General features: G+C 34.9%; 1 protein-coding gene across 2 annotated transcripts in view; it reads left to right on the top strand.

Moving 5' to 3' along the window:
- The window catches only part of LOC145673420 (peroxisomal leader peptide-processing protease), a 645,832-nt gene extending 633,050 nt beyond the window's left edge, over positions 1–12,782 (top strand). For both annotated transcript variants that reach the window (XM_081743110.1, XM_081743109.1), the window contains one exon: positions 11,693–12,782. In XM_081743110.1, the coding sequence (XP_081599236.1) occupies positions 11,693–11,787 (95 nt within the window). In that variant the 3' untranslated portion in view covers positions 11,788–12,782. The remainder of the gene's footprint in view (positions 1–11,692) is intronic.
- The last annotated feature ends 1,579 nt before the right edge of the window (positions 12,783–14,361 follow it).

Below are 14,361 nucleotides of genomic sequence, written 5' to 3'. Positions count from 1 at the left end.
AACCCGAAAATACCCAAAAAAAAACATATGGGCCCGAGGTGGGTTGGGCTTTTTCAAAAAAGCCCGGGTTTTTTCAAACCCTGTCTGAAACCCATCACAACAGCAATACCAACACCAACTGGAAAAAGTCCAATCTAAATTTATCAAATTCTTAGCATACAAAAAAAAAAAAAAAAAAAAAAACTGGAATCTACCTATGTTATGAAAACTACCTGACAGTAATAGACAGCTTTTGTATCCCTACAGTTGAACAAAGGCGAAACGTGATATATCTTATTTTTCCCCATAAAAATAGTATAAAATGAGTTCAGTGGCGTAGGGAAGGGGGGCCCAGAGGGGCCGGCCCCCCCAAATAGGTCCGACAATGTATTTTGGTACTTTGACGTTTGTAATTTTTTAAATATATTTTATGTTTATATTTTTTGTTTGTAATGTTTCTATATGTACCTATAACAGCACTTGCCCCCTCCCCCAAACACACATCCTGGCTACGCTACTGAATGAGTTTAATTGTACAGATCTGATATTGTCTTCAAATTTTCATGTTCCGACACTTAAAATTCGTGGCGATAAATCTAACCTGTTCTATTGAAAAAAAAAAAAAAAAAGCAAGGCCCAACGTCTTATTGAAGTCGCCGATCTGAAGAATATGCTCTTCTTATAACAAAATATATATCGAACACAAAGAAATTGCCATCTGTAATATGAACTATATATTTAAGAGTACTATTGTAAATTTATTTTGTAGTAGGCCTACACCAACATTATAACTGGGCTTACGCTTGTCGTGTTGTTGACAATAAATAAAGAAAGAAAGAAAGAATTTGCATTAGCTGTTTTCTTCGGCTATCTACGATATAACCTGTTGTAACCTAACCTTTTGTAACCTGTTTATTACACATATTAAAATTCTAAGCGTGCCTTTTTTTAAAAGATTTAATGAATAACTTAAGGACAATGAAAAATATTTAAAAATATGGAAAATGAAGCAGGTAATATCCTCCAAATGGCATTAAATAAACTAATAACTGTTTTCAAGATGGCGTGTTTATCACGACTTGATTTTGGTGTTGTTTGCCACGATTTTATTACAGTATTTTCATTCAGATTTTACCAGATCTCAATATCATGATTCATACACACCTGGAGTAAAAGGAAGAGTTGCCAGGCACCTCTGTTTTTGATCCCTTGGAATAACTTTCGGGGGGCTTTGCTTGAAAATATGAAAATTCTGCAAGATATTTCATATACTTTACTATAGTAAGTAAGATTTCGGGGGGGGGCTTAAGCCCGGAAGCCCCCTTCCTAAATACGCCACTGATAACATCACATTACATTTGGTTCATACTTCTAGGCAACTGTATTAGAACCTTGTCCTCTACATTCTATATAAACTACACGTCGCCCATTAAGAAAAATATGATTCCGAAATAAAATATGCTATTGACTACTGAAACTCATGTACAAAGCTCAAGCTTCTGAGGCATTTTCTCAGGTCACCATGTATTCTCAAATGATAAATTAGAGTCTTATATACATTACTTTTCTATTCTTCTGAGTAATGCTCCATATTTCCATTCTTCTGAAAACATGGAAATTAAGTATAACATATTCTTTCAGTAAATATAGTACTGTAAGCTGAATATTTTTGAGTAAAAATAGATGTAACACTGAATCTTCTATTCTTGAAGCTGATGAAGTTATTAATCACCTGAAGGAAGTTCATTTTAGAGGCAAGTTCATGCTCTATTGATAACAGGGCTAGATGATTTTGAACCTGAGACAAATATTCGGATCCAAGAGGAACAGGAATGGGGAATGGCGGAAACTTCATAACGACGAACTACATAATTTATACCGTTTACCAAACATTGTTAGGGTCATCAAATCTAGGAGGCTCAGGTGGGCAGGTTATGTAGCCAGGATGGAAGAAAGTGGGAACGCTCTCAAAGTCTTAATTGGAAGACCAATCGGAAAACGATTCTTAGGAAACCCAGGCGCAGATGGGAAGATAATATTAAGATGGAACTCGCAGAAATAGGAATACAAAACAGAAACTAGATCCAATTGGCTAAGGATAGAAGTCAGTGGAGAGCTTCTGTAAACGCGGCATTGAACCTCCGGGTTCCATAGACCATAGAGTTAATTAGCTAGATTATTTAGTTTCTTTTGACCCAAAGAACTAACGCTAATGCTACTACGTAGTAAAAAGTGCCCACACTTGGATAAATGTCTAATTGTGTTTTTTTAAAATACTAATTTGAAAACCCTGAATCGAATGTAAATATTTCGAAACATATCTGTCCATAGGGTCCCGAGAAAAGTAATCTCAACCATGGGCTCTGAAGCATTGCTTATGCCAATAGTGAAGGTGGCCACGCTTGAATACATTTCTAATTGCGTTTTCCATACTAATTTTGAATATTCTGAATGCAATGGGACTATTTTTAAACATATTGTTCATGCCATCAGAGAAAAATGACCTTAAAGTTGGGTTATTTGATCTCAAATGGTTTCTGATTTAACGATACTTTACTAAACTCACTCTCATCTGAAACAGTCACTAGCAGGGTAATGAAAATTCCGAGTGCAATACAAAGTTCAGGAAACAAAAACTCATGTGCCTGCATGTGTTTAATAAAACCTTCTGTATTTCTTTCTGTTGTCTTCATATCCTCACCAATCAGATTTACATCATCAGCATAATCCATTCTCTGGTGAGTGCTGCTCAGCTCTGGGCCTTGGTTGCTATTTCTGTTTTTCCGTATAGCGTATTCTAGAACAAAATTGAATAATGATGGCTGCAACACATCTTGTTATAGGCTATTCTCGACGTGAAAGCTTGTGGACAGGTATTTTTTTACGCGGTTTTTACTTTTGGATTCATTTAAACACCTATTAATTAATCTCACTGTTTTTTTTTAAAATATTAAATTCGGTAAGAATGTTGTACAATGTTTCACTCCTAACCGAGTCATACGTTTATCTGAAATCAACATAATTGTTGTAGCGGTTTATTGTTTCCCATTTCCAGTATTTGACGAATCGTAAATATCTCTCGACAGTTGATCGATTTTGCCTAAATCCGCACTGATAATCTCAATGGATAAGGTCAATCTTACTATCAAAATGTTTGAAAGAATTTTATAGGATATTGACGAGGAAAACAGATCCTCGAATTATTACAATCAGTTTTGTCACTTTTCTTGTGTATTGGAACAACTGATTTTGATTTTTCCAACCTTGTGGCAGTTCCTCCTTGTTCCAGATGAGAAGAAGAGTTTGCATACCTCATTCCACAATTCTCCTAACTAAAATTAATTCAGCAGTAATTTCGTTTATACCTGGAAATTTATGTTTCTTTTATTATTATTTTTTTAGAGCAATGTGTAATTCTGTTTGGATATTTCACTTTCTCTACGAATATTATTTTGTGGCTGTGTGTTGAGCAAATTGTTAAAGAAATATTTCCATCTTTTCAAGATATTACCAGTGAGAATTGTTTCGTCCGCGTTATTTAATATGTAAGCACGAGATCGATAACCTTTCCTAAATTCGTTGATGCTCTGATACATATCCCGAATAAAACATCTTCGTTTGTTACTCTTTCTGTCCATTTTATCTTTATCTTCCTCCAACACTGCATTTCGAAGCTCTAAATATTTCTTCTTTAACTTCTGTAATGTCCAAGTCTGTGAACCATAAAGTCCAATAGCACTTAACCAATTCCTTCCTTAATCCAATATTAAGGCTACTAGTTAAGAGTGACCTTTTCAGGTTGAATGCTTCTTTGGCTATGGCAATTCTCGATGAGAATTATCTCAGAAAGAGTTCTTGATGTCTCAACAGTAGCATTTTAAATTGTCTATTTAAAAGCTGAAAAGGTATGTACACTCATGTCCAAAATGATTGTCGCATATCTATAACTGTTTACTTGTAAAAATATAATTTGATAATGATTTTGCAGGGTACTTTTAAATGGTGACACTAGGTGTATAATCGGGAAATGTATATTTGTGGTAAATTTCATAGGAAAAGAATTATAAGTACGAAAATTAGAATGAGTAAAAGGAAAAATGCTGTTAAATGGACAAGAAATTTTTATTTTTGTTTTATTATTCTTAGGCTAGTTTTAGACGGAAGCATTTATCGTAGCATTTCTCGTAGCAAAAATCGTATCATCGATATCCTACCGTGTAAAGTAGCAAATGCTATAGCATTTCCCATGCAATTGCCACATCCTATGACATTCCTTTTCGATAGAACCTGCTCTATTTCGTAGCATTTTCCCCAGCATTTCTGCTCCGATTGCAGCGCCGTGGTGTGTTAAAATTAAGCGAAAGATTTGGTGTCAAATATCCATGCTCTATGTTTTGTATGGGAAATTGAATTGTAGTAAAGAAAAATGAGTTGGAGTAGGGATACTATTATTATGTTGATTAAAAAGTATGAGGAACATCCTTGTTTGTACAAAGTTAAAAGCGTGCAGTTTCACTATACGGATCCACACAGAAATTCATAAAAAAAAAAAAAAAAACTTTCTCGTTTCATTTATTGAACCTTCAGCAATCATTTCTGAGGTGTGCTCTTGCATTCTCCGGTGCAGGTTCACTTTAACAGGTGGCAACGAGGAGTTTTACTATACGGATCCATAGTATAAGTAGTAGTAGGAGGAGGAGGAGGAGAAGGAGGAGTAAGTAGCATAGGTGTATTAGTAGTAGGAGGAGTAAGTAATAATAATAATAATAATAATAGTAATAGTAGTAGTAGTAGTAGTAGTAGTGGGATGGGTTAGAAGCCCCGAAGGGGTTGGTTGGGTTCTGTTCTCGATATAAAATGGAGAAATTACAGACTTGCCAAAATTTTATGGCAGCGTATTGAAGATTACGTGCATGTCAGGTTCGACTTTAATTTCTATATTTCCACGTAAATACGCATTTCAGATGTAAGTGCACACCATATTTCCATTACTTATACAATACTCTATTAAAATATTAGAACTTTCTTCTGTAAATTTTAAAATCTATGGATCTGTATAGTAAAACTGCACCGTTAAAAGTCCTTTGTATCATAATAAGCAAATGCGAAAAAGGGCTTTAGAAGAAATAGTGACTGAAATATCTGTTTCAAGTTTTGGAGCCATAATTGCGCTCTTCTGCAGTGATTTGTTTGCTACGTCACGACAAAATGCTTATCGAAATTCTACCGTGTAAAAGCACAATATACTTTTGATGCCATAGAATATTATACGAGATTTTTGGCAGCACATCTGCTACGATAAATGCTTTCGTCTAAAACTAGCCTTATTTACTGCTCTTTTGACATGAAATTTGCTACAGACATGTCTTTGCCGATTATACACATACTAACATTGTAAGAAATGCCGGGCGAATTCGTTACCAAGTTATATTCCTACAACAACATATTTATAGACATGCGACAATAATTTTGGACATGGGTGTACCATAGGCGTAGCTAGAAGTTTATATTTGGGTGTGCACAAAGGAAACAAATTAAGTCTTGTGCTTTTTAAATACCTTTGAAGGTTTGCAATACAATTACTTGACTTTAACTGCGCTAATGTTTTTAAATTAATATAAATTCACTAAATGACAATGTTGAAAATTTCTGAATATAGCTATGCAGTAGAAAAAATTAAATTGCATAGAAATTACACACACACAAAATGTTTATAAATGTTACAAACAAATACATCAAAATGCATAATTTATAACAAGAGACGTTTGCCAAAAGGCACAATGTTCTTAAATTGATCAATAACTTCATCTACATCAATAGACGAAGCTCTTTCCTGTTCCACAAACAACAAGAGCAGGGCTTCCAATAAATCCTGCTTCTGAGTTGCTATTAATTTTACTTTTAACTTGAGTAAGTTTGGAGAAAACACTCTCACACATGTAGCCTGTAACCGGAGAAGGAAGGCTTGTAACAGGTATAGAAGAGAAGCGATGGATTACAGATTAGAATGTAGTAAATATCTTCTTTCTATATTCTTTCTCCAACCCTTGAAACCACTCCTGTAACGTAACAAGAGAACCTCGATTAGGTACAGACAGTGGCGTATTTAGGGGACCTTCTGGGCTTAAGCCCCTCCCCCGAAATCTTACTTAGTATAGTAAAGTAAATGAAATATCTTGCAGAATTTTCACATTTCCAGGCAAAGCTCCCCCCGAAACAAAATCGTAAATACGCCACTGGGTAAAGACGATTTTTCTGTCAGAAGTCTTACTTCTGTTGCCAACTCGTCACCTGACAACTTGAATGTTCTAGCTAATTTCTTCATCCTTCACCTTCCAGTCAATCAGATTTCCCACGGCACTGATAACTTCAACAGTTGCTTGACTAAATCTCTCGTCAATACCACAAATAACTGAATCTAAAAGAGAATAATAAGAAATTATCTCCTCTTCCTTTGTTTCATACAAATACTGCGAGCTGTCTGATTTATCAAGGCACTTTGCAATTTCGCGCCTCTTCATTGGAGGAATTGAAATCTGTAAACTATCACAGATCTTAGTAACTACGTTGTAAAGTTCCATGAATTGAGATGCGTTTCTCATAGATTGCACAGCATTGCGAAACGATCTGACACTAGATACAGCCGAAAGTAGATTTACATCTGGACTTGTTAACCTTCATGATCATTTATAGGACTGGATGTAGCATTCTGAGATACAAGAAAAACTCAACCGATTTGATTTGTTGTTATAGTCTATTCCCTTTAGCTCTCACATCACCTTAATGATTGTTTTGATTGATTTCTTCCAAAGCCAAAATAATTGCAGAGTTGTTTCCTTTCTCTGAAGAAACAGCTTCATCACAGCACGGCCATCTCGTTGTTGACAAACACTGAAGTGTTCTCAAACTTAGACCAATTTCCTGGCTTACACTTGCAAAAACTGCATGCCTTGACGAACTACCTTCAATAAAAGAGTAAAGGAATTAAATTGTTAAAAAAAAAAAAAAATCTGATACTAATCTATTTTCGGGTCGCGTGCTATATGAGTCAACAAATACAAGATTCAAACAATGATCATACCAGTGAACGTACATTATTAAACTGTTCTATTCTTTACACTTCATTTCCACCCCATATAGTGTACTAGAGATTGTTGAGGCTCCATCAAAGCAAACTGAAAAACATTTTCCTAATTGACACCGAACTCTGATCACTACGAGTGCTAACGTATTAAAAATTGTGCATCTACAAGAGATAACTTAAGAAGAGCCACTAAATGCTCAACAGGTGATTGTTTATTGGCTTAAAAAATCGAAAAAAAACATAGAGATTTGTTTATGAGGACCATAGTCGCTCGTTTCATCAGCGATAATGCTCACTTTTGAACCAAGTAATGACATTCTCAACTTCCATACAAGTATATTTTTCAAACTGCGGATTATATCATTCTGAATTTGTCGAATTCAGTAACTGCAATTTTTTGGCCCATTACTTACGTGTTATTTCAAAACGGGGGTCATATTTGGAAATTAACTCAAATATATTTAGAAATAACCCCTGTCGTATGCTTGTTTATTGTCAGTATGACCTCTCAATGGGCGACCTTCTTTTGTAATGCTGCTTGTAGACGATCAAAGAAAACTTGAACAAGACCATTCAATACCTAAAATTTACTTGTTGATAGGTGGCAGTCCAAAACAAGTGACTGAATTATGAAAACAAATAAAGGCTAAACTGAGTACTGATTTAGTTCAGACCTGCGCATGAATAACTATAATATTAGCCTATCTTTCCTAACTTTCTGTACGTATTTGGAATTTAATAGATTACTGGTATATTAAATCATTTAGAAAATGTAGCAATCCTCTTCGAATTTTCACTAAGTATTTTGCCCCTTTTACATTAAATGCGGGTTAGGTTAGCTTAAGTTAAAAGGGTAAAGTACCGCTTAGATATAAAATCCCTGTACTAAGCTTTTTAAAAATCCGATTCTTCAAATGGCGTACTGATGGCAGAATCACACTCAAAAAGAAAAAAGCGAACTGTTTCCCGAAAATGTATGACGAGGTAATGACTGCCTTTTGATATTATTTATGGTATGGCATCGAAGACTGTTTAAAGAAAAGGCTGAAAACACAGGAAACCAAACGAAGCAATGATAATATATCGTATTTTTTTCAGCCACTGGTCTTACTGCCAATATCTGCATCAGACTTTCTTCACAAACCTATCCCATATTTGGTACTGGTTAAGAATAACCCATCAAACAAATAGTAGTTTTACTGTTACAATGTGTGAGTGCGTATGAAAGAGGATTGTTTGGGATATTTTCCACTGTCGGAACATGCCTGTATAATTTAGGAAACCAGTATTTAATGTTTAGACGTTTAATGTTACCAGTATCAAATCATTACAAGGACTATAGTTGAGTTCAAATGAGTGAATACGATGTTAAGGGTTTGTTGCACTATTTTTATTCTTATGTTTCTTGCATTATCACCTCCGTCGATGACGTGCCTGTTCCCGACGGACGTACTCTCGCGTGGATACCTGTCTATGTTCCTGCCCTGACACTGTTAAATAGCATCCTCGATTTTAGTGGTTTTTTTCATTTATGTATTTGGTAACTGTCCCAATAATTGACAGTGTACCAGTAATTGACACTGTCGTCTTTTTTGCGCCTCAACAAGACTGCGGGATTAGGTACAAGGAAATGCTGCCACCTTTTCTTCCTTTGCTGTGTTGTTAATCCCACACCACTGTTAATATTTGCCTCTAAGTAGTAGTTCCCCAAAGAAAACAGAAAATCGATGGACAGTGCAAAATAGTACTATAATAGCTATATTAGCGAAAGAAATAAACATGTTTATCCAGGTGGAAACTTATAAATCAGCTTGATAAGTTGGTAGAAAATTATATGGTTCATTAGAATAAGATATTAGGAGATGTCAATTACTGGTGAATCTCACAAATCTTGGTGTCAATTACTGGTACAAGGATCAACTTTTCGTATACATATTGTAAAAAATAATAATTATTAGTCTATTATTTTTATGATGGTCTATATAGATGAAGGAAGGATGCCTTCGTACCTCTACGAGAGATCAGTAAGCCAGGCTCATTTAAAGGGTGAAGAAACTTGCAATTTGTCAAACACTGTTCTTATACCGTCAATTATTGGGACAGTTACCCTATGTGGCATATGTCTGGATGCGCATTTGTACCTTACGAGAAAGTCCTCGTAAAATTAACTTCCACGCATGAAAGCAACTCTTACCTTAAGAAATAACTCCTGAAATACTACGTGTGAATTCCGTAATAAAATAATTGCATATTTTTTATAATAGGATAACATGTAATCATTTCCAGGGTACTTCAGTTTGCGAGCATATCAATTTATACGCAATTATTTTTTTTATTATCCTAGATTAATAACAGTACAATACGTCTTATTAAAGCAAGAAAAGTCAGATATAAATATTTTTTATTTGATAAACTCTTCTTTTTTAATCTACTTCCGATATTTTTGTATATTAAATTCTCAAATTAATACTACAAATATCAATGCCTCAAAATTTAACAATAGTTATGGGCATGCAAGCAGTATAACTACATAAATCGTGTATATTATCAACAAAAATACTAACAATATCTTCCAGATATTAGGCCAGCTTTGTTTATTATTATAAAAACACTTTGAACATCAGATAATAATGGAAAAGAGTAATAGAAATATATTTATTCAACAACTACCGCTCTGTCTCACGATGCCATCATAGTTGTTTTGTGTTTTCCTGCACTCAATTCGAGCGCTGATTGGCTATTGAATGCTCTTGAATTGGATTGTTTAGAACAGGCCGAAACGAAATCTCTTGAACGAAACTATTGAATTCAAGACTAAAATGACGTGAATGCTGACGTCTTTTTCATCAAATAGTCTTGAATGGTCTTGAACAAGACTCTTGTTCAAACTTTCTTGGATCGTCTACTAGCAGTATAAGACAAAACAATTGTGTTTATTAGCCTCTCCATGACTTGTCGATTTTGCAGTCTTATTTGTTCTTGCTTAGAAATAAAAGCCTTCTTACACTCATCTAATTGAAGTTTGACCAAGAACTTAAACTTTACTGGTGTTCTTTAGATTTTTCATGACTTTGAAAGCATTCATTCGCTTTATGCTAGTTTCTAAAATCTCGTGTAACGAATGCTTGATCAATTTGTTCTCTCACATGAGCATTGTTTGAAGCAAAAACTCTGCAGTAAAAACAAAATGCAGAATTAACAGCTATATTATATTCCAACCATTTGTAACTTTGAAACCAGCCAGATTGAAAAAACCTTTTCTTTCCCACCTATTCAACTTCTAAGGAAAACGATAGGGTTGGTTGGTACGATCTTAATTTCACTCTTATATCAAATTCTGTTCTGTTATTTGGTAATGCATTCACAGGGTCACAAGCATTTACTGATATGTCAACAGGTTTACCTGGTGTTTTGTTCAGATTCAGGGGCATCGAAGCAGGATGGTTTGTTGAAATGAAAATGAAATCTTTGAGTTTTACGTCCCACGCTTATGCCGGCTAGGCTAAAGGAGACGTTGATGATGAGAAATGAATGAAATGGTGGAATGAAGAAAAAGTACGGTAAGTTTACACGAACCAAATATTACGTCCAACAAGCGTCAATTTTCATTAAATGATGACTCGTCCGATCATTTCGAGATATGAACTTGCAACAGAATACGAAGAAAGAAGTACAACCACAATGATAATGAAGTAAACTAGTCGGTAAAGAGATTAAGAAACAAGCCACCTGCGACATTCATAAATAATTTCTAAATATAGTGCATTGTCAAAACTTACCTGATTCAGGAAAAAACGAATCAGTTTCCACAAATATAGGTAAGTTTTAAACTAATATTGAAGAAGGGAGGTGGAATTCCGGAGTATACTCAGCGAGTTCAATATTTTGAATAATCTGTACTTTTAATAATTTTGCCCTGGAAAAAGAAAGATGTCGCTTTGTCTTTAATTTTCTTTGATAAAGCAGCCCATTAGGGTGTGTCTGGGCACACCCTTCACACCCCGTAGCTACGCTTATGGTATATACATACATACTTACAAACACCTACACACACACACACACACATATATATATATATATATATATATATATATATATATATATATACACGATCCTCTGAAATACTGGTTCCCAACCTTTTACGAGTGGTGACACTTTCTCGACTGAGCACTCACGACATCGGAACACACTTATTTGATTTAATATAAATTATAATACGATAAGACTACAAATTTCTTTAAAGTAGTGAGTCTATGCAGTACTAAGCATTGTTGCTGTCGCTGGGTGGTTGTCAACTCGTACAGTTGGTCTCAAAATTGATTTTAATTTATTATTAAATGCTTAATGGTTTTTAAATTCTAAAATTTCGTGATACACCTTATGGAACGGACGACTCACCGGTTGGGAACCACTGTTCTAAAGTAGTACTAGAAAATTAAATTTATTTAGTCGTTATTGGATTTAGAGGTAGAGGTGGTTCGAGCGAACTGGATGAATGACATCAAAGCCAGTTGTGCACAAGGCTGTACAATAAATGTAATAGTTATGTGGTAATACAATAATTTATGCTATATTGAAATGAAACATTTTTATGTAATGTTTAATTTTATTTTATTTCACATCTTACAGATACAAAAATGTTGCATCAGTTGGAAGCAGAAGATGAAGCCGTTCAGCGATTGTGGCGTACAAACCTCTCAACAGGTCTCCAACATAAGCTTTAACCAACTCGTTTTGTGAACATGCCAGACCTCCTGTACAAGGCGGCCTGACAAATTATAGTAGAAACAATCTTTATCTTGTGTTCAAAGTCATTTAATGAATAAAAACACCCCTTTATAGGTTCGACTATAAATAGACCATTGCTATTATAATTACACTTCGTGCTTCGTCGAATGCATTTGAATATTGTATTTTATACAGGGGTGCAGATTTCACTCAAGATCCATTACACATTTTCCCTATAAGTTCTCACAAAAGAAATTAAAACTTCCTGAATGGTTCTAATCTCCAATAGCCTCCTCTTCTTCTTATTGGTGCAATCTTGATTAAAAGTGGTCTTGCATAAATACTTTTAATACATATTTTTTTAAGTTAATATTTTAAATGTTTCATTCCTCCCCCTAAAATTTGAATAATATACTTAGCAGCATAATATCTCCTCCCCATGCTCATTTTGTGGACACCCCTGAGTTATGATTAAATGTGGTACGATTTCTGTTATAACACTCTTTTCATATTTTACAGTTAATCGATTTTTCAGCTGAAAAGAGCCATTTCTTGGACTAAGTTTAGTAAAAATCTTCCCTTAGTTTTAACGTGTGCTATTTACCTTTCAAAGTTCGACCATCACTATATGAATACCCTTTATAGGAATCCTTATGTGATATCTTGCTGAAATTAAGTATATTATGTCTAGCGAGAGTAGATCAACTCAGGTAGGCTATCTAAACAAATCCTGCAAGGCGGACAAGCATAATTGTAATCCAAAGAAACCAGTAGTCCATAAAATGGAATGTATAAAGTATACTTTTTTAATATGTGATATGTTCAAAGCCATTTATTTAATTGGCAAATTATAGAATGAAGTTATGTATATAATATTTTATGAGCATGTATATGGTATTTTAAAGGGCATTTGCAATATTTACGCAACTTTGTAATGTAAAACAAATTATTTTTGCAATGATAAGTGTGGAATAAAGATTTTATAAATTAATATATATTAAGAAGTTACTTGGTAATGTGATCTGATAGCCTTCAAATGAAAGTTGTAATTTCATCAGAGTCCATGTTATTACTATATCTAAATGGATATTCACTATCAACTCCAGTGTAGAAAACATCGCACAAATGGAACGATTTAAGGCAAATTATGAAGTGTAACGTTATTTTGAGCAGCATTTGCCAATTCTGGGACACCCGGTATTTATGTTCAATATATTTCAGTGCTATTCAACCTTTTTTTCGCGTATCTCTAGACACAGTTTGCCATCCATTTGTGTACCCCTGAAGCTGTTTGAAAGAAATTAAAAATTGAAATTAACTTATTAAACTTAATACATGTGTTATGTTCATTTAAAAGGGGGACAAATAGAGACCCAATAAAAGGACAATCAGTGTACCAATCAAAAGACTATTTACAGGGGGATAAAGTGCACATCCGAAAAAAATAACATGAGAAATTTCAAAACATACGGGAGACGTTCAGCTCTACTGAGGAGGATTTTCCCCTCATTCTCCCTGTTAATTCGCACATTGAGGACAATGTTAAAAATTAAAAAAAAAAAAAAAAAAACTAAAAATAATTTTAGAACTAATCTGTTAATGAGATGACTGAACTTGCTTCCGTGACGCCAACTTCTCGATTCTTCGTCGACTCTTCGAGAGTGCGAGAATCAGAGATGATTCTGGATTCAAACAATTTCTGTCCTTCGTTTTTTATTGATGTTAATGTAGGGAAACCCTTTTCACACAAATATGTTGATGGAAATGGAAGAAGTTGGGAAATAGCACTGTCACTAATGAGACTATACGCAGGGGTGCCCACAAGGGGGGCTATGACGCAAACTGCGTCATTGAAATATTTGGGGGGGGGGTTAAAATTATATAAATATGTATGATGAGGGGGGGGTAAAATTAATCGAAAAGAAGATTTATTTCATGGAAGAACACCTACGGATAGACAATTGGGGGGGTGCGTCATAGACATAAGGGGGGGAGGCACCACTGCTATACGCAATAAATGTTAACCGATTACTTGGAAACATTAGACGCACGTGACGTCATGAAAATCATCCATTGTCAAGAAGAAATTTTCTCCAACTATTATCATTCAATAAATATTGGAAATATGCTTATTTTAGGATTACGTACCCCCATAAACATCTTCGTGTACCTCTAGGGGTACGCGTACCCCGATTGAATAGCACTGATATATTTCATATTTACTGGGATACTCTTACGCCCACTCCCTACACACAAACACACTGCCTCGCCCCAAAGAAAATCTTGGATATGTGCTTGGTGCTGGTGTAGGCGCGTAGCCCTACAGTCTTGCTCGTTGTTATGGCACATAAACCCACTAAGCCGCTTCAAAGCCATGAGCCCACACTGGAATTTGCAGATTATGTTCCATACGAGGAATTTTCAGCAAGCGTGAGTCATAAGCTCGTATCGATAGCGTAGCTACAACGATTGGATGCTTTAGTAGCGTAGTACTATCGATTGGATGAGTTAGTGAGGCCTTCGGACTAAACCCAGCAACAGTGTGACCGACGTGTCGGAAAAAAGTCGGT

This window comes from Thermobia domestica, chromosome 16 (assembly GCF_964235325.1).
Source record: "Thermobia domestica chromosome 16, izTheDome1.hap1.1, whole genome shotgun sequence".
NCBI classification, from domain to species: domain Eukaryota; kingdom Metazoa; phylum Arthropoda; class Insecta; order Zygentoma; family Lepismatidae; genus Thermobia; species Thermobia domestica.
Note: the sequence above shows the minus strand (reverse complement) of the source record. Positions and strands in the feature narration are given on the sequence as shown.